The sequence below is a fragment of the Pongo abelii genome, chromosome 17, assembly GCF_028885655.2.
Source record: "Pongo abelii isolate AG06213 chromosome 17, NHGRI_mPonAbe1-v2.0_pri, whole genome shotgun sequence".
NCBI lineage: Eukaryota > Metazoa > Chordata > Mammalia > Primates > Hominidae > Pongo > Pongo abelii.
The window spans coordinates 71,722,796-71,745,181 of NC_072002.2; the positions used below are offsets into that span (position 1 = coordinate 71,722,796).

At 35.5% G+C, this 22,386-nt stretch overlaps 1 protein-coding gene across 5 annotated transcripts in view; it reads left to right on the top strand.

Moving 5' to 3' along the window:
• WDR7 (WD repeat domain 7) overlaps window positions 1–22,386 on the top strand; it is a 398,951-nt gene that overhangs the window by 235,381 nt on the left and 141,184 nt on the right. For all 5 annotated transcript variants that reach the window (XM_054538012.2, XM_054538011.2, XM_002828242.6 and 2 more), the window contains one exon: window positions 1,416–1,637. In XM_054538012.2, the coding sequence (XP_054393987.2) occupies window positions 1,416–1,637 (222 nt within the window). The remainder of the gene's footprint in view (window positions 1–1,415; window positions 1,638–22,386) is intronic.

Here is a 22,386-nt window from a genome sequence, read left to right on the forward strand (position 1 = left end):
TTACTCAATGAGCAATCTTTCTAAAAAAACAAATGTACTGAGATAAGACTTACGTTCTATAAAATTCATCCTTTTAAAATGTGGAATTCAGTGATCCTTAGCATATTTGGGGTTGTGCAGATATTACCTCCATCTAATTTTAGAACATTTTCATTACTCCCTAAAACTAGTACTTATTAGCCATTGTTAACCATTTTACCCCCACTCCAGCCAACCACTAATCTGCTTTCTGTCTCTATGGATTTGCCTATTCTAAACATTTCATATAAATGGAATCATACAATATATGGTCTTTTGTGACCAGCTTCTTCCCCTTAGTGTAATGTTTTCAGCGTCATTCATGTGGCATGTATCAGTACTTCATTCCTTTTTTTATTGCTGAGTAATCTAATTTTGTATGGATATACTTAGATTTGTACAAAAGTAATCGCTATTTTTGCCACTGAAAGTAATGGCAAATACTGTGATTACTTTTGTACCAATCTAATACATTTTCTTTATTCTTCAGTTGATGGACATATAAGTTGTTTCCAAGGCTATTTTGAATAATGCTGCTGTGAGCATCCATGTCTTTGTGTGTACATGTGTGTCATTTCTGTTTGGGAGATACCTTGGAGTGGAGTTGCTGGGGGCCACATGGTAACCCTATGTCTAACTTGTTGAGGAACTGCCAAGCTGTTTTCCAAAGTAGTTGTGCCATTTTTATCATGCCCAACAACAAAGCATGAGGGTTTCCATTTCTGTGCATCCTCAACAGCTCTGTAATGGTCTTTTTTATTGCAGCCATTCTCGTGGATGTGAAGTGGTATCTCATTGGTTTTCCTTTGCATTTTCCTAATGACTAATGATGTTTAGCATCTTTTCATGTGCATATTGACCATTCATACAACTTTGGAAAAATATCTATTCAGTTTGTTCTTATTATTGAGTCATAAAAGTTTTTATGTATTCTGGAAATAATTTTTATTAGATAGATGATTTGACAATAGTTTCTCTGAATCTGTGGGTTGTCTTTATCCTTTCTTGATTCTGTCTTTTCAAGCACAAAAGTTTTTAGTATTGATGAAATCCTATGTAAAATTTTTAAAAAATTACTTGTGCTTTTGGTATCATATCTAAGAAATCATTATATAATCCAAAATTACAAACATATACACCTATGTTGCCGTCTTAGAGTTTTTTTTGTTTTAGCTCTTATATTTAGGACTATGTTCAATTTTCAGGTTTTTTTTTTGGAAGGTTAGAGATAGGGGTCTGTCTAAATTCATTCTTTTGCATGTGAGTAACCATTTGTCCTAGTGCCATCTGCTGAAAATGCTATTCTTTCCTGAAAGTGCAGTCTTGAATGTTTTTCTAATCGTGTCTTTTTTTATATTGATTTGTTTTAAATTGAGATTCTATGTTTCGGTCTTCAGGTTGCTTATCAAGTGTCCCACAAATGAAAAAAATTTCTACATCTTATGAGGAAAGACGGAAGCAAGCTACTGCTATTGTTTTGCTTGGAGTAATAGGAGCTGAATTTGGTGCTGAAATTGAACCTCCTAAACTATTGACCAGACCTCGAAGCTCTAGCCAAATTCCTGAGGGATTCGGGTTGACTAGTGGTGGATCCAACTACTCGCTGGCCAGACATACTTGTAAGTTTTAAAATTTCTAATGCTGATCTGTTGCTTCTGAATACATATTATTTGTCAGCAAAGTCTCATAATATTGAATATATCCTGAGTTTTAGCTCATTTAGATTGCTTGCGTGAAGTTAGAAAGCAGTACAATCTGGCACATTTCCCATTAGTTACAGTAACCTGAACTCCTTTTTCAAAGTTAAAACATCGTCTTTTAAATGTTTTTCTTAAAATAACACATTTCTGACCTTTGTATTTTTGCATTGTTGGTCAAGATTTTAGCCAGAATTTATGAAAGCTAGATTCAAGTTAAAGCTTTTAAAATAATTTCTGGAAAACTATGCAGTTTGTTCTGAATGTGGTTTGAAAAGTCAGGATTGGGGTGGAACACCAATCTTTTCTTTTGAAAAGAAAATATATTCATTTTCCTTTCAATAAGTAAATGCTCAACACATATTTGTTAAATTAATGGGCATATTAATAAATTTGTATATGTGGTAATACATATAAATAATACATGGGTTTATGAAAAAGAGCATACATGATGAATTATGAATTACCCCTGTAATTTAAAAAATATTCCAGTAACAGTTTTTAAATGACTATAGACTATAACAATCAAAATTCAAAGGGCTGTGTCATTCTACTGTCTTTGGTTCTGTGCTTGGTATGTTAATAATAGGTAAGGGTGCTTTAAAATAAACTCTTTTGGTTCTTCAGTGTCAGAATTCCTTTCAGTAAGGTCAAAGTGGCAAATAATTCCATATAGCAGAATTATTTCTAATAAATTGTGTCCTCTTAAGGAACAAATATAGTCCAACTGAATATATCACAAAATATTCTGTAGAACAAAATGCAATAGATCCTTTTGCTTTTTTGGCCTTTAAGCAAGAGAAAAAGATGCACGTTACTTTGTTATTTATGACAGCAGTGAACTTCACTGGACCATTGCCACATACTCTTGCTGTAAAACTGAGGGCCATGTTAATGACTTTTATTATGAAAGCCCTTCAATAGACTTAGCTGCCCCTCCTATAACTGTTTTTTGAAAGACTTCATTCAACAAATACTTATTAGTGATAATCTCTTGATCTCAATTTGAGAATCAGAGTAATAACATTTAAATTTAAACAATACCACCAACAACCACAATGATGCAACTATTATGAGCACTATTTTTTTTTTAGCACTTTACATGCATTAACTCACTTCATCCTCATAATAACCCTGTAAAGTGGATCCCTCTTGTCTCCATTTTATGCATAAAGCTGGTGGGGCTTAGAGAGGTTTAGTTAACTTGGCAAGGATCATACCTCTGCGAAAGGAGTTTTTGTTTCCATCTAGTCTGTTGTTCCAGAGTTCATGCTTTTGACCATTGTGCAAACTGCTGCTGTTCAGTTGCTCCCAGTTGGAAAGGGCTTAACGACTAATATGTGCTATAACTTTACAATTTATTTATTTATTTTATTTTATTTTTTGAGACAGAGTCTCTCTCTGTCACCCAGGCTGGAGTGCAGTGACGTGATCTTGGTTCACTGCAACCTCCTGCCTCAGCCTTCTAAGTAGCCAGGATTACAGGTGTAGGCCACCATGACTGGGTAATTTTTGTATTTTTCATAGAGGCGGGGTTTCCCCATGTTGGCCAGGCTGGCCTCAAACTCCTGACCAGAAATGATCCACCCACCTCAGCCTCCCAAAGTGCTGGAATTACAGGTGTGAGCCACTGTGCCCGGCTATAACTTTACAATTTAAAAAACACTTTCTTTCCTGTCTTTCCCCTCATTTGGTCTTCAAAAGGAACTTAAGACTTCCTCAAAGTGACTCAGCCAAAAAGTAGTAAAACCTAATCTCGAACTCAAGTGTCTTGCGACCTGAGAACCGTTTCCCTTCTCCACCTGGGCACATTACTCTCCCTCTACGGCCAACAACTACATGCTTACTGGATCCTACCTCCCCACTCAGGCTTATTTATCTTTTCTCAAGTTCTTCAAGATCCCTGCTATCCATTCCTAAAACCCTGCTTAAATCTCACCGTTTCTACAAAGGCCTCTTTAATTAGTCTAGCTTATCTGTCACTTCAGACAGCCCAGGACTTAACATATGTAGAGTAGGTCCTTATTTAGAAGTTTGGCATTAGATTATTAGAGGTTAATGAAACTTTGACATGATTTGGTATGGTGGCTTTCAAACTTTTTTGCTCAGTATCTCCCTGAGAGTGTCAAGAAATGTCTAATCCTTTGCACATTTTATGTTGACAGCTATAACTTTTTAATTGCAAAATATATTTTCACAGTATCTTGAGGAGATTGTGAATATTGATGTTTAAAAATAAAACTTATGGCTCTTCTAAAATATTCAGTAGAATATTTAACTTTCATATCCATCATCATCAATTTTTAATAAATACTTGAACAAACTTCCCATTAAAAATCAGAAATCTTAAATCCTTGATTATTTTCTTTGAAGTGGAAATTTCTACCCTCACAGTTTTAGGGAAGGAGTTCATTAGCAAATTTAGCACCCAGAAATCAATTCCTTTAAACTACCTAGGTCTTAAAACTATTTGTGCTTCTAAAACTATCTATTCCTTGAAACTTTTAAGATACTCCCATTTGAAGAGGGTTACCTATTTTGAAGACCACTGATTAAGTGTAACATATTTTGTGTAATTTCTCAACACCATCCTTTTGTATTTGATATTTTCCTGCAAGGAGAGTGAAAATAAATGCTGTTTCCTTTAGAATTTTTCCATTGCTTAGTACAAATATCTGTATATAAATGTAGGAACGGCCGGGTGCGGTGGCTCACGCCTGTAATCCCAGCACTTTGGGAGGCCGAGGCAGGCGGATCAGGAGGCCAGGAGATTGAGACCACAGTGAAACCCTGTCTCTACTAAAAATACAAAAAATCAGCTGGGTGCGGTGGCGGGCGCCTGTAGCCCCAGCTACTTGAGAGGCTGAGGCAGGAGAATGGCGTGAACCCGGGAGGCGGAGCTTGCAGTGAGCCGAGATGGCGCCACTGCACTCCAACCTGGGCGACAGAGCGAGACTCTGGCTCAAAAAAAAAAAAGTAGGAAGGTAGTAAATAAATGAATTGCTGATTGGTTGCATTCAGGCTCTGGGCTGGATGCTGGGTAGGTTAGTTTACATCTCATTATCCTAGTTATGTAAGAGAGTACTGTTGTCATCACTTTTCTAACCGCAATTTATCTTTACACAAACTTCTGTTATTTGTGAATTAGCTTCTATATTTTAACTGTAATAATTTTATTTTTTAAATTTTTATCTGTTTACAGTTTTTTAAAAGTTCATTTAATCTCTGTTTTTTGTTTTTTGTTTTTAATTTCAATAGGTTTTGGAGGAACAAGTGTTGTTTGGTTACATGAATAAGTCCTTTAGTGATGATTTCTGAGATTTTGGTGCACCCATCACCCTACCAGTGCACACTGTACCCACTGTGTAATCTTTTTATCCCTCACCCCTCTCCCACCCTTTCCCCTGAATCCTGAAAGTCCATTGTATCATTCTTATCCCTTTGCAACATCATGGCTTAGTTCCCACGTATGAGTGAGAACATACGATGTTTGGTTTTCCATTCCTGAGTTACTTCACTTAGAATAATGGTCTCCAGTTCCATCCAGGTTTCTATAAATGCCAATATTTCATTCCTTTTTATGGCTGAGTAGTATTCCATGGTATGTATGTATACCACAATTTCTTTATCCAATCATTGATTGATGGGCATTTCGGCTGATTCCATATTTTTGCAACTGCGAATTGTACTGCTATAAATATGGGTGTGCAAGTATCTTATTCATATAATGACTTGTTTTCCTCTGGGTAGATATCTTGTATTGGGATTGCTGGATTAAGTGGTAGTTCTACTCTTAGTTTTTAAAGGAATCTCCACACTGTTTTCCATAGTGGTTGTACTAGTTTACATTCCCACCAGTGGTGTAAAAGTGTTGCCTTTTCATAACATCCACGACAACATCTATTATTTTTTGATTTTTTGATCATGGGCATTCTTGCAGGAGCAAAGTGGTGTCGCATTGTGGTTTTGATTTGCATTTCCCTGATAATTAGCGATGTTTAGCATTTTTTTCATATGTTTGTTGGCCATTTGTATATCTTCTTTTGAAAATTGCCTATTCATGTCCTGAGCCAATCTTTTGATGGGATTCTTTGTTCTTACTGATTTGTTTGAGTTCCTTGTAGTTTCTGGATATTAGTCCTTTGTCAGATGTGTAGATTGTGAAGATTTACTCTCACTTTGTGGGTTGTCTGTTTACTCTGCTGGTGGTTTCTTTTGCTGTGTAGAAGCTTTTTCGTTTAATTAAATCCCATCTATTTATCTTTGTTTTTGTTGCATTTGCTTTTTGGGTTCTTGGTCATGAAGTCTTTGCCTAAACCAATGTGTAGAAGGGCCTGAGAACCACACTCCCATCCCCCACCACGGCCGCAGCAAGCCCGGCCCAAAGAGAGTCTGCGCTAAGACATGCCTAACCCTGCCCCAACGTGATGGTCTTTCTCTACCTGCCCTGATAGCAAAGACAAAGGACATAATCACTTGGGAGCCCTAGGGCCCTACCCACCACCTGATCCTCCCTACACTACCACAGCTGATGCTCACTTGAAAGCACCACCTCCTGGCTGGAAGCCAACCAACACAAAACTGGTGCAATAAAACTACAACTAAGGCTGCTCACAGAGTCTATTTCACTCCCTGGCCACCTCCACTGGAGTGGGTGCTGGTATCCATGGCTGAGAGACCTGAAGACGGTTCACATCACTGGTCTCTGTGCAGAATGCCTCAGTCCCAGCCCAGAGCCCGGTAGCTCCACTGGCTGTCTAGACCCAGAGGAGAAATAACCATTACAGTTTGGCTCTCAGGAAGCCACATCCACAGTGGAAGGGGGAGAGCACCACATCAAGGGAGCACCCCATGGGACAAAAGAATCTGAACAGCAGCCTTGAGCTGCAGATCTTCTCTCTGACATAGCCTACCCAAATGAGAAGGAACCAGAAAAACAATTCTGAAGGTAATATGACAAAACAAGATTCTTTAATACCGCCGAAAGATCATACTAGCTCACCAGCAATGGATCCAAACTGAGAATAAATTTCTGAATTGCCAGAAAAAGAATTCAGAAGGTCAATTATTAAGCTAATCAAGGAGGCACCAGAGAAAGGTGAAGTTCAACTTAATGAAATCAAAAAAATTATATAAGATATGAAGGGAAAAATCTTCCGTGAAACAGATAGCATAAATAAACAATCACAACTTCTGGAATGAAGGTCATGCTTAGAGAAATGTGAAATACACTGGAAAGTCTCAGCAATAGAATCGAACAAGCAGAAGAACTTCAGAACTTGGCTGGGCACGGTGGCTCACACCTGTAATTCCAGCACTTTGGGAGGCCCAGGTGGGCGGATCACAAGGTCAGGAGATTGAGACCATCCTGGCTAACACGGTGAAACCCTGTCTCTACTAAAAAAAAAAAAAAAAAAAAAAAAAAATACAGAAAATTAGCCAGGTGTGGTGGTGGGCACCTGTAGTCCCAGCTACTCGGGAGGCTGAGGCAGGAGAATGGCGTGAACCCAGGAGGCGGAGTTCACAGTGAGCCAAGATCGTGCCACTGCACTCCAACCTAGGTGACAGAGCGAGACTCTGTCTCAAAAAAAAAAAAAAACTTCAGAACTCGAACACAAAGTTTTTGAATTAACCCAATCCGACAAAGAAAATACTTTTAAAAGAATTTTTAAAAATGAACAAAGCCTCCAGGTAGTTTGGCATTATGTTAAATGACCTAAGACCTAAATGACCTCTCCTGTTTAAACCTAAGAATAATTGGTGTTCCTGAGAAAGAAGGGGAATCTAAAAGTTTGGAAAACATATTTGAGGGAATAATCGAGGAAAACATTCGCACCCTTGCTAGAGATGTAGACATCCAAATACAAGAAGCTCAACACCTGAGAAATTTATCATGAAAAGATCATGACCTAGGCACATAGTCGTCAGGTTATCTAAAGTCGAGATGGAGGAAAGACTCTTAAGAGCTGTGAGGCAAAAGCACCAGGTAACCTATAAAGGAAAACCTATCAGATTAACAGCAGATTTCTCAGCAGAAGTCCTACAAACTAGAAGGGATTGAGGCCCTATCTTTAGCTTCCTTAGCCAAAACAATTATCAGCCAAGAATTTTGTATCCAGCAAAACTAAGCTTCATAAATAGAGGAAAGATAAAGTCTTTTTCAGACAAACAAATGCTAAGAGAATTTGCTACTACCAAGCCAGCACTACAAGAACTGCTAAAAGGTCTAAATCTTGAAACAAATCCTTGAAATACACCAAAATAGAACCTCCTGAAAACATAAATCTCACAGGACCTACAAAACAAAAATAAATTTAAAAAAAACAAGGTATTCAGGCAACAAATAGCACAATGAATAGAATAATACCTCATATCTCAATACTAACATTGAACGTAAATGGCCTAAATGCTCCACTTAAAAGATACAGAATGGCAGAATGGATAAGAATTCACCAACCAAGTTTCTGCTGTCTTCAAGACCCTCACCTAACACATAAGGACTCATATAAACTTAAGCTGAGGGGATATCTTTTTCTACAAAAGATATTCCATGCAAGTGGACATCAAAAATAAGCAGGAATAGCTATTCTTAGACAAATTTTAGAGCGACAGCAGAAAGACAAAGAGGGACATTATATAATGATAAAAGGACTTGCCCAACAGGAAAATATCACAATTTTAAATATATATACACCTAATACTGGAGCTCCCAAATTTATAAAACAATTACTACTAGAACTAAGAAATGAGATGGCAACACAATAATAGTGGGGGACTTCAATACTCCACTAACGGTGATAATTTTATTTGAAAATTGTTACTACTATCGCTAGATAAAGAGGAAAGAATTGGGGGGAAAAAGGGATTTGAAAAGCTGTGGCAGAGTAGACACATATTTTTCAAAGAAATCTTGGGAACTGAAGGGCCTTAGGACTGCTCATTTGGATTGTTAAAAGACAGGAAGTTGAACTATATGGAAAGGGGTTCTGGAGTGTATTTCTGGCATGAGCTCAACCTGGGCTGAACGGCACTGTGAGGAGGGGCTTTTGCATGGTTTCTCCTCAACTTTCCCAGTGAAGATAAATAAAATTTATGCAAACATTTTAAATATTTAAGTGTTTTAGAACCTGGCCTGTTCTTTGAGCATTTTGAATAAAGGACTAGATATGAGAAGGGAAGACTGCAATGCTTCTTAGTAAATTCTATTTATGAGAGATTTTGGGAAGTTTCTAGCAGGCCAGGAATAGTATATCAGAATGAATGATATAGTACCTCGTAGAAACAATTTAAAATGTGTAGAATGTCCTTTATATTTTTTTTCCTTTCTTGTTCTTAGCCTATTTTATTTTAACTGCTATGAAAATATTTTAAAGGTAATCATGAATTTGCTTTTAACTTTTATCCCATTAACCTATTTTTTTTTTTTTTTTCCTCAGAGGTCTTAAGTTCCTAAATGGTAACTTTGCCAACCACAGGGATTTTCAAGACCTTTCTTATTTGAATTGGGATGTCTTAATTAAATTTTAATTTGTCAGTTTAAATCTTGCTCCCGTTTGAAAACAATTAGATGTCTAAATGATCCTCTGTCTTACGTGTACTCTTTTTGATCAGTCATGTGTAATATTAACCTATTATAATGTTAACCTGCTGGAAGCTGTTATATGTATTGCCATGTTTGTTTATGTGGCATTTAGAATGCATTGCTACCATTAAATATTTACTCTTTATGGCATCCTATTGAATGAGAGAATAATTATTATCCTCATTTTGAGATAAGGCCATTAAGATACAATATTTAATGAACTTTAATTGCTAATGTAGTTAGAGGCATAGATAGTGAGTTCTAACCTTCCTCCTGAAGCATTCTGTGAAAACCCATAATGTAGTGAAACCCCAGTTATCCACATTGATGGGAGGAAAGAATGACACTGATGCGTAATTCAAAAGCCGTACTTAGTTTTGTAACGTATCTTATACTTTTTTGAACATAGGTGAATCTTTTTTGGGAGTTACACTTTACATATATTGAAATCACATATTGAAGACAAAGCTGAAGAACTCTGAAGATTAATGGGAAGCCTAGATTAGGCTAGTGTTACGTTGTGCCCTTGGGTAAGCTATGTATCCCTCTGGGTTGCAGCATTCTCTTGCATAAAATAAAAGGCAGGAGCTATTCTGACTTTAAAACTTCTTTTGGTCCAAATAGTCTTCTGCTCCTGAAGTGAAATACAAAGCATTCCAGGAAATTCATCTCCTTCATCACCTTCTCATTTTCTTCTCCATGCAGGGGTGGCTGCTGTCTTGTTTTATATCAGCACACTTCAGTGGAGATCCTTCTGCATTTTTATTCCAACCCACAAATGAGGCATTATTAGAATGTTTTGAGGTATTATTTATGACATTACCTTATAGGTCTTTTGGTTCATTCTTTCATTGGGTCTCTTCTGCTCATTTTATAATTGTGGAATTATGCTGGCACATCTGTAGTAAATTCCATTTTGCTCTCTCATTAGCTTTTTGACTTTGGGCAAGTGTCATAAGTCATTTCCCGAGGCAGCAGACTCCGAGGCAGATTTGTGTGCAGGGGTATTCTTAGGATCAATATCAATCTTTAGAGGAATGAAACAGGATTAGGCAGAGGGGGAAGTTGAATTGTGTTTTAGTTACATAGAAGGCCTCAGTTGATTTGGGGGAACTCTGGAGCTGGGATGACCCTTCAGACTAGTCCTGAATTAGGGATCAGGGCTCAACTTTAATATCCTCTTGTCAGTTAGTCATTGGATTGGGAGAGGGTTGGGAGGCCTAGGAAGGGGACGTAACTTTGGTTAAGGCAGCTTTCCTTATCCTAGGGCAAAGCCCACAGAGGGATTCCACTGAGACTTGTCAGCCACAGACACAAGAACTTAGGGAAGTGGGGACTTCAGTCATGATGAGGAGGAGATGGGCAACCTTGCCAGCTTCCTCTGCAGCATGCTACTAACTTACATGTGTCCCAGTTCCCTTTCTATTTTAGCAAATGGAGAGAGGAAGAAACTGTCATTTATTTAACACCTTTTTAATTCTGACTCCATACATATCTCTTGTTACCCTGAAAGACATTTTTGTCCAACACTTAGCACAATATGAGGCATGTTAATAATAGCTGATCATTGACCATTTACTCTTTGCCAGACATTTTGCTGTATACTTGACGTGTATTATTTACTCTTTTAGTCCTATCAAATAAGTACCATTGCTATTCTCATTTATCAGATGAAGAAACTGAAGCTTTGCTTAGCACCACTGCATGTATTTACTAAAGATTTCTAAAACTGGATTAAACTTTCTTTGCGCAGACAATAAATTGAGGGCATAAGTTAAAGTTTTTAAAAAGATTACACTGCTAAAAAGTACCAAGCCTGGACTGAAACACCTGTGTTCCAACTCTAAAGCAGCATATTTTCACCATTCCACATATTTTTGTGTGTTATAAAGAAGATTCAGAACTGCTGCTACAGAGAAGAGAGGAGGGGATGCCAGCAAGTACCAGGTCACCTGTGAATACAGACATCTATTGGAGCTTTCATTTAGGAATGTGCTGTTGCTGTGGATATGCATAGACATAAAAAAATCACATATCTGGGCTTTGGGAATGGCTTTCTCTTTGGTGTGAGATACACTAGAGATAATTAATTTTTTCCCATAGTGAGTCTTTAGAAATACTATAATGCTGGCCAAGGTACATGATCTACCTGCCATTATGTGGAAAATGCCACATTTATGTGCATTTGTGGTTTTTGTTTTCGTTTTTTTTTTCCCTAGGAAAAGGACGCATAGATTCCATGAAGTTCTCAAAAGAAGGCCATTAAATAAAAATGGATAAGAACCACTGCAGGAGTTTGTTGAAATAATTGCTTACCTGTTATGACTTTTTAAAACAGTATAGTTACAGATTAGTTCAGCCACAACACTGCACCACTAAATGGAAGCCTCAATTCTGCCTAAGGGATATTGTAATTCTATAAACTTGTATTTCAATTTTTATATTGTTCTGGTGCTGTTTGGTTTTTATTTTGTTGTAGTGTACTTTGTGGAAATGATCCCCCAAGTACTCCCTGTGCTTTTTGATCATGCATATTTTATTTAATGAATAGGTTAATATAGATTGAGATTGATTTTATAATGAATTTATTTCCTAGATTTTAAGAGAGGAAAGTGAAGCCAAATTTCAAATGTTTTATTACAAGCTTACGACAATGCTACAGAATTGCAATTAATAACAAAACTAGTGGTAGTTGCAAGTTATGTTAAAAAGTAGCAACAATGACAAGCCATTTTTTTTTGGCAAGGATAAGCAATAGCAAAAGAACAGATATTCTTACCATTCACAGTTTATCAGATTGTGTTGCTGAACTGCTGCTGTGGCCATAGAGATTGCATTTCTGTTTGATTTCCTTTGTGTTTCCAACCTGGCCATCCTGGCACTTGGAATGAATCTGGCCTTCCTATCTGGCTCCTTACTCTCTTCTCTGACTTGTTTGTTCTCAGTGCACTAACTCAGCATCCCATGTTCCTTACCACCACCTCTCACTTGTATTTTTATCTTTGAAAATCATCCTGTTTGCAGATGCCACTGGACTTACATCACCATTACATCTGTGTTTAGACAGTGACTCTTCACTTCAGCTATGTACTCAAATCACTTGCAGAATGTTTTTAAAATGTGAGTATCTTAGCATTTAGGTAGCCTTCCTGTTCAGAAAGCCAGGGGCGGGATTCAGGTATCCATATTCTTTTTAAAGGTGTAATTTTGATGTGTAGCCAGAGTAGAGAGACCCAGTAGAATCTAGAATCTTTTATAGTTATTTTAAATTGAGTATTTTATGGTAGCTGTAGTCATTAAACTACCTTAATGCACAAATTGTACCTTTTCTTTACATTTTCAAATGGAAGAGATAACGGGAGCTAATAAGAGTGAATAAATAACATTTATACTACTTTCAGAACTAATTCTTTAGGTAGTTCAGCCTTTTTACTGTGATTTTGTTATTTGGGAACCAGAGCTTGGTTTTGAATCTTGGTATCACCACATCATAGCTGTGTGGCCTTGAATACTTTGTGGCTTGGTTTCCTTAACTAAGACACAGGAATAATATGTAAGAGTAGCACCTACCTCACAGTTATTGTAAGGATTAAGTAAATCAATGCATGAAAAAAATGCCTGACATACAAGTACTTATAAATGTTAGTTTCTGTTGTTGTTGTTGTTAGATGTGTTTGTAGAAGAATAAGGAAAGGAAATAGCTCTTTTAAAATCTGTATATAGTTTTTAATCTTCATAAGAACCCTATGAGGTAGATAGTATTATCACCATTTTGTGTATAAGTGAACTGATATTCTTAAAAAATCAAGTAACTTCCTTAAAGTTATCTGTCTTATAAACAGTCTGAATCCAGATGCATTTTTCCCCCAAAGCTCATGCTGTTCTTTTCTGTAACATATACTGATTTTCACTGTTTGTGGTAAAGTACATTAGTTCTCAGAGGATTTGTGTAAAAATATACTTTTCTTTGGCCACATTATCATACACATTTTGTATGTTTAAATATAACACTAAATATTTTTGTAATTATTTATATTTGGATGAATTTCTATATGTTTATTACCTTATTTCTCATTTCAACCACATCAGCATACTAAGTTCGGATCGGATGGAAGTTTTGACTACTTATTTTGCTCTTACTTGTAAAAAATGTATGTTGTATAACAGCTTTATCATTTTTAACTGCGATCTGACACTTACATTATAGACCCTGCCTGTCTTGATGATGTAATCTCATCCTCCTTCTCCAAAAATAACTTTAATTTGCAACCATTTTTTGTTAAGCCACTACACTAAGGACTTTGAATTTCTCTTCCAGAAAACAAGTGATTCACACAAAGCTATTTCTAAGGCCATTTCCATCTAAAATTATAGACCTCTATGAAATTAATGTGATGTATTATTATTTTAACTGTAGAGTGCTTGTATTTATTTTGCCACTTGAACTTGCCTATCTCACTTTAATTGTTCTGTACCAGTTGTTCTATCTGCTTTTATACATTCCAGTAGTCCATAGCTATGCTATGTGCTTGAAGCTGAGCATCTTTAAAGTATTTTTCTGCTGTCTGTCCTTTACATAACTCATTTTCCACACATGTTCAGCTTCATATACTTGTGTTATGTTGAATATAATTGTATTATAGGCCACAGATCAGCAAACCATAACTGTATGTCAAACCTGGCCCCCTTCCCATTTTTTTTTTGCGAATAAAGTTTTATTGGAACACAGCCATACCCATGTGTTTACATATTATTAATGGTTGTTTCATGCTAAAACAGCAGTCAAGTAGTTGCTATAGAAATCGTATGGCCTGCAAAGCCAGAAATATTTACTGTCTGGCTTTTTACGAAAGGAAAAAGACAATAGAAAACTACTAATCCCTACTGTACATCATTTGAAAAGTCTGTTAATGGTCCTTTCTTGACATTTAATATGCGAAAGGGCTTTGAGGTGACTTTGATGAAGAAGATACTTCAGTAGTTAAATATAACATCTGTGGTAGTAACATTTAGATAGTTTTAGTTTAGTTTAGATGAGATTACATCATCAAGACAGGGTCTATAATGCAAGTATAGATCACAGTTAAAAATTATAAAGCTGTTATACAACATACAATATTTACAAGTAAAGGCAAAATGAGAACTGTACCCTTATAGGAATTTAAGTAGTATGAAGGCTTTATAATAATTTTTTGGTCTAGAATGTGATGCAGCGTGGTACAAGACTCTTTCTGCCAGCCACCTAAAGTATATACTAGTTACTTTGATTCAATTTTTCATTTTAGTTCAGTTTTCTTGATTCTTTGTCACTGGATTGCCTTTGTAGCCAATTTAATAACAGGTCACATTGTTTGCTGGTGACTTTTTTTTTTTTTTTCTGCATTAAGACATTGTGGTTTCTAATTTTTAAATAAACTTGGCCTGTAGTTTTTTGACAGTTCTGCAGAGTGATTGCTTTATATTTGTATGTCTTAATATATAAATGCATCAGGGTCTCTGTAATTAAAGTATTTAAGTTTCTATAAGTTCAAACAATTTTATATCAAGAAAGGACCATGAACATCTAGTGTTAATCCCTCTAAGAGCTGCAGAGCTTTTGATGGTTCTCTTAAAAAGCCTTTCAGTAAGAGGTATATAGAAACATTTTGTGAACTTGTTTGTAGACCCCCTGCCATGTCCTCAGAAAACACAATTTTTAAGACTTTGTTGAATGGTAGGGAGCCCAAGTCTATTTTGTTTCTTTGCCCTTTAGCCTGTGTGTCAAACGGTAAGTGCTCATGGACTTTTTGGTGCTACCCAATTCAACTGGGCACTGCCAGACCCAAGTCCACTAGAGGACTTGAATGTTTGTGTGAAATCAATAAATGTATGGCTCTTTCCTTATACCTTTGGTTTTTAAATTATATTCTTCAAAACCCTGGGGTTAGATGGAGATGGCTCAGTGGCTGCCTAGGCCCTTCACACTACTTCAAGAACAGCAGAACTGATTTGTGCATGTGTGTTTTAGAAGCTGGAGTTTGACATCACATTGTATCTGCAAAAATAGGGCTAGATTCCTAAAAAACTGACAAACCTTTGAAAACTAGATGTTATATAGCCTTCAAAAACTCAATAATAGTCAAAATTCTTGGTTTTCCCATCTAAACCTATTCTACTTGTGGCCTTCCCTGTCTCAGTTGATGCTTATTCATTTTTTCCAGTTTCTTAGGTTCATCCCTAATTCCTCTTTTTCTCTGGCGTAACACATCTAATCTATCAAGTATATCTTATTGGGTCTACTTGAAAATATATACCAAAGTCAGCTACTTCTCACCACCTTTCCTGTTAGCATCAGGGTTGCCTACCTTCATTCTTACCCGGGTTCCTGCGAAAACTTCCTGCCTCACCCTTTTTCCCTTCCAGCTTAGCAGTCGTGGTAGTGATTCTTTAAGAACCTAATGTGGATCACATCAATGTTTGGCTCAAAATTCTGCAAGGGTCTTAAAGCCAGAGTACTCCCCATGCCCTGAAAAGCACTATGTGAACTCAGTTTTCTCCTACTTTTCACCTTGCTTACTCCAGTGCCCTGGCTGCTTCTCAGGCATACTAGTCACTCCTTCTGCTGGGACACTCTTTCCCCCAGATACCTGCTTGGTTAACTCCTTCACTTCTTTCAAGCAGTTGCTCAGTTTTCAACTTCTCAATGAGACCTATCCAGATCACTCTATTTAATCCTGCAAACTGCTGCCTTTCCTCCCCCATATTCAGTCCCTTGTATATTCTTCTATACTTTCTTTTTTAAAGTATTTGTTGCCTTCCAACATCCTATATATAATTTACCTATTTACAATAGTTAAGTTCTACCAAGTCATCAATCTTTGTCTATTTTGTTGAGCAATGACTGAAGTAATAAGCACTTTAGTGCTTATACATAAAGCAGCCCTTGTGGTATCTTACATTTTAACTGAAACTTTCTCTTTGATTATGTAACTGTTGAGATGAGTTTGCTAATCTTTTTGAAAGTGTATTGTCTGTTAACCTGGACACTCATGGTATGATATATTGTCCAATATAAAAAGTATACAAGTAGTCAAAGGAAAAAATATATGATCATTTCAACAGAAGTAAAAAATAAGACATTTTTAAAATTCAGTATCTTTTCCACATAAGGACTCTTAATAAACAATGAGTAGAAAAACTTTCGTTAGCATGATACAGAATATTAAGCTGAAACTAAAAGCTACGTGATCCTCAGTCGGTTCACATTAGATATATTCTAACAAGTAGCATGTTAATGGTATTATTTAGCATGGACATTTTAGCAAATGTAGCAAAATAAGAAACAGGAGTTATAAATATTGAACAGCTTGTAATTGTATATTTGGAAAACTAAGGATATCCAGGTGTCAATCAGCAAGATAAATAATAAAAAATGAATAACTTCTCTGTCTACTAGTGAACAAAGTAGAAAATGTAAAAAATCATCATTTTTTGAAATACCTTTCTAACTAGTAAGACCATAAAAACCGGGAAGTAAAATACAACAAAAAAATATTTCTAAAAGGCTACAGGTAGGCATTTTGTCATAGGAGGAATGCAGATGACAATACAATTTCAACTTACCCAATTACCAAAAGCATTAGGGGATAGGAAAAGTTTGCTAGATACACTTGGATTTTTTTTTTAATTTTTTTACAGTGAATAGATATTTGTGTGGTTAAAATAAATTAAAATGATGCTCAAATTTAATAAAATAGTAAAAAAAATACTCAACAATTATGGCTACCAAATGAAATTGCATAGCTAAGAATACACTTAAGAAATACATTTTCCTGTTGTGATTATTACACATTGTATGACTGTATCAAAACATCACATGTACCCCTAAATATGTATATCTACCATGTACCCATAAAAAATTAAAAATTAAAAATATAAAGAAGAGAAAAAAAGAATTACAGAATATACTACCGAGGGAACTAAAATAATATCTGAGTAACTGGTTTGCATTTCTTGGATGGGTGATTCCATATGGCAAATATCTCAGTTACTCTCAAATTAATATACAAATTGTACACAATCACAATCAAAATCTCATCATTCTTCTAATAACTAGGCCAAATTATTCTAAAATGAATATACCAGAGATAAACAGAATATATGATTTATTTTGCTTTATTCAATAAACACATGTAGTGCTGACAATATACTGGTTACTATTTTGGGCACTTTATAAATATTAACTCACATAATCCTCATTGTAACCTTTGAGGTAGGTAATAATAAGTCAACTAGACAATATTATAAAATATAAAATACTAAAGCATTAACCTAACAAAAAATATGTAAGACTTGTAGAAAAAAATTTAAAATCTTACTGAAAGATTTTGAAACACCTAGAGAGATATACATTTTTTGTGAATAGGAGTACTGAATATTATAAAGATGTCAATTTTCATAAACTTATTTGTGGATTAATACCATTCCAAACTAAACACCAGTTGAATATTTGTCATTGTTTTTGTTACTGAACTTGGCATGCTGATTCTGAAATTTATATGAGAGAGCAGTAGACTAAGAAAAGCCATGACACTCCTAAAGAAGATAAACAAGGTGGAGGGATATCCCTTACCTTATGTCAAAAGCTGTTCTAAATTTATTGTAATTATTACATTGTTACCCTGGTGCAGGAGAGACCAGCAGACTCATAGAACAAGATAGGCAGCACAGAAGTCATTCATATGTGCGTAGAAATTAGATTCTACATAGACCTAGCATTGTAGATCAGTGAAATAAAAGGTTGCATTTTTAAATAAATGGTGTATATACTATTGGCTAACCATAAGAAAAAATAATGAAATTGGATCACCTAATGCCTATCATCACCAAAAATTAATTCCATGTGGATTTAAAGACAAAACCTTTCAAAAATTTTAAAAGATGATATAGGAAAATATGACCTTGGAATGGGGAAAGATTTCATAAATAGGTGACAGAATGCCAAGCCAAGCCATTAAGAAGACTGATAAATTCAAGTACATTAAACTTACAAACTTTTCTTCATCAAAAATACTTGAAAGAAAGTGAAAAGTAAAGGTACAAAGAGAAAAAGTGATTGTAACATAGGTCACTGACGAGATGGTTAAATATCTTTATATTTAAAAAATAAGAAAAAGACAAATCCGTAGCAGAAAATGGATAAAGGTTGAAAAAGTATTTCTCAGAAAGGAAACAAGGATGGCCAGTACACTTATGAAAAGATGCTAAGCCCTGTTATCAAGGAAATGCAAATTAAAAGCACAATGTACTATGATATTTTACCTTCCAGACTGAAAGCCTAAAGTCCAACATTATCAAGTTTTGTGGAGGACTTGGAACAACCAGAACTCTTTTACACTTATTATAAGAATGTAAATTGGTTTAGTCTCTTTGGAAAACAATTGAGTATATTATCTTGTGAGTCCACCCTTTTCTATATCTAGAGAAACCTTTTCACATGTAACCCAGGAAACATGTACAAGCATGTTCATAGCAAACAGTTTGAAATAACAAAAATTGGAATCAGTGCATGTGCGTTAATTGTTGGACAAATATAATACTGAGCAAAAAAAGAAAATGGAAAAAGAATGAACTTTTATGAAGTTCAAAACCGTGTAAAATGAAATAATTTATTATTAGGGATACAAACGTATGTAGTAAGAAAAATGAAAGCTAGGGAATGATAACCGCACAACTCAGAACAATGATTACTCTAAAGGGTGCTAAGAAAGGGGATGAATTCAGGTAGAACTACCCAAGGGGCTGCATAAATATGTAGAGACGTTGATATTTTTTATGTTGTCACATAAAAATTATGCGTCTTTACCTTTGTATTGTTGAGCCAAGTAAAAGAAGGGCATAAAAATGTGTACACTTCAGTTTTGTAGTAAATATTATGATTCAAGTATCTAAAATAGCAGTGACCAAGATTATAAAAATGTTTCTGTCAGTTACAATTAAGGAAAAGCAAAAGGGTAGAATGAATCTCGAAATATAATTATGACCTCATAGTTTAGTATTCATGCATACAGATATAGAAATAAATACAAATACTTTTTCATACCTTGATTGGTATGGAAACATATATTTCCTACCTCTGGCCACTGAGAGGGTCCAGGAGCAATAACACTCCAGTAGCAATGTCCATACCTATAGCGAAGATGTTGGTTTTGAAATAACATTCTCTAATAAAAGGAACTAGGACTTCTTGGAGAAGCAGTTGATTTTAGGGCTTAGAACGTCTGTCTGTGAGGTCAAAAAATAAGGGCTTAAAAAGGATAGGGGCACGTCGAAAGGACATGGGACCAACCTGAAGGTGCTTCTAATAGCCAAAACTGGAACAATTTAGGCAACAAAATATGACATATTTTATGGAATTATAATCTATAGAATAAAATACCCATGAGGCCATACTATTATAACAGAATAAATAAATAAATGAAGGATAAGGGACAGCTCTTACAGAAGGATTCTAGTTAATAAATATAGCAAGAATGAGGGAAATCTTTATTAGGCAAAGATCACAGAAATAATTGTTGCAGACAAGATTCAAGGATGGATGTTAAAATCAGTATATTTAACACAGCCTTCAAGTTTTTCCTCCCAAGATATGTATCAGTTGCAAAGGGAAAGTTTATTTCTCTAGTGTGATTTGTTAGCTTAAACAAATGATGAAGGGTAGCATTGTCAGTAATAAAACATTTCAGCGTCAGATTTTCCTTGGAATGATACACTTGCAAGGACATATCTGTGATATTCTAGTCAAAGGGCATACCTTTAATCTAATCTTGAGAAAACATCCCAACTGAGAGACATTCCACAAAATGAACCATTATTCACCAAAAATGTCAGAGTCTTAGAAGAGAAGACGAACCATGTCAGGAACTGTCACAGATTGAAGAAGACTAAAGAGACATGACAACTAAATACAGTGTGGGATCTGGAAGTGGATGTGGGAACCAAAAAGGGCACTGGTGAAGCTTAAACCAGGTCTGTAGGCTAGTGAGTAGGATTCTACCAATACTAATTTTGATAATCATACAGTGGTTATGTAAGTTGACCTTAGAAGAATCTGAGTGAAGAATTCTGTGACATTTCTGTCTGTATTTATGCAAGTTTTCTGGAAGCCAAAAATTATTTCAGAATAGTTCTTAAAAAGTGGTTCTTCCTAGGTAGCAGAATAAAGATAGATTTATATTTTATAGTAGTGTAAGTAATACTATATTTCAAAGTAGCCGATTATGTTAAGAATTAAGAATAGCAATTTAATTTTTCTGTTCCTTCCCCAGTATTTCTCCCTTTCCAGTTTTCAAGGGTGCTATACAACCCATGGGTAGAAAGTTTAGTACAGTTTTATTTATAGATTTAAAAATAGAAGCATAATAATTAGAGATTTTTATCATATATCATTGTATTATTAGGTAGGTTTTGGAATAGAGAGTATATTTTTCACATTCAGCTTTATCCATGTCCATTAAGCCACGATGCTTCTTACCTCTAATTCATTATTTTAAATAGGTATATTTTTCCCCACTATATTACATGAAATAAAGTTGAAACAAAATGTTAGAGTAAGTCATATTCTGAATTTTGTTTGTTGCTAGTCATAGGAGAAAAAAAGAAAAAAAATCTTCCATGCTTTCCTCAAAGTTTTAAAAATTCTTATATTAAAGACACAATAATGTGTTTCTAAGGTATTGCCTAAATTCCTGAAAATTTTAAGGCATCTTTTGTTTTACCTTTTCAGGTTGTTTTTCTTCTGCACATGCCCATTGCAATTAATTGGTATTTTCCTTGAGTCCACACTAAGGAAAGCTACCCATGGGAATTAGATCCCAGTACAACATACTTTTCATTTGTTACCTTTAGTTTTGTATTTTATTGTTTTAAAAAAAAGCATTCTAGACTGTACAAGACTGAAACTAATCTTGACTATATCTAATGTGTAAGAAATAAATGCTTTTTGTGTTAACGATCTCTGATCATCATATAAGCTTTAAGAATAAAGGAGTTTTATATTTCCATTGACAAAGTGCTGACACATTGATAAACAAGTAACTTTAGAAATAATCCCTAAGAATTCAATATGTGCTTTAAAGTTTTGCATTATGTATGTGTGCCTAGGTGATGACTGTCTGATTTATGCTCCAAACCTGTAGATTTTCTCCTTTAAGCAAATAAGATCACAGCGTGATTAATAAGTGATCTCTGAATTAAGCTCACTGGATGTATATATATATATATAAAATTGTTAATGGCATTTTGATTTGCGCATTTTCGTAAATTTTCACTGTTACCAGAAATTTTATCTTGTCATCTATAGAGTAGACGGGCTGGACGCTTTGGAGAACTTTTATGGTAACTGAATTGTACTACTTCATGATTTTGTAAAGAAAAGAGAAGGTAGAATTTTCTAGAAGACTATTAAAGCTATGTAGTAGTCTCCAAGCCAGAGAAGTAAAAACAATTACTTTAGGTAGTGTAATGTTGGTTCCCATTCATTCTTGAAGGGAGATGGAGAGGAAGGGAGGTAAATCAGTCAGGAAATAGAAACCACATCAGTTACCTAAACAGTGAAAGTTTAATATAAAGAGCTTCTCACTAGCAGAAAATGATTAACTACTAAAAGAGGTAAAAAGAGACTCAGGGGTCCAGAGATACCACGTGCAAAATATCAGCTACTTCCTCGTCTAGGGTGAGGAAGAGTGGATAGTATAGTGACTCAGGACTGGGAGAGGCCCTCCTCCAAGGCTAAGATTAGACTTCTTTAAAGAGTCAGTGACTACTAGGGGAACACCGGGCTTGTAGATAATGAAATTTGCCAAAGTGGCCTACTGCTGCCTGTGAGTGGAGGCAGCTTGGTGCTGCTAATCTGGAAGTTTCTTCAGGGATGGGGGCTAGAGCTGATGGGCTGGTCCAAGCTGGTCTATAGTCACAGCCTGCCATTTTCCAAGGGTTAGGCCATCCACAGCAGCTTGGGAAGGGAAATGTTTTTCCCCTTGCAGGATCTCTCCATTGACCTCTATCAATGAAGCTTAACATTCTGCCAGCTGGCAAAGGACATGTTTCCAG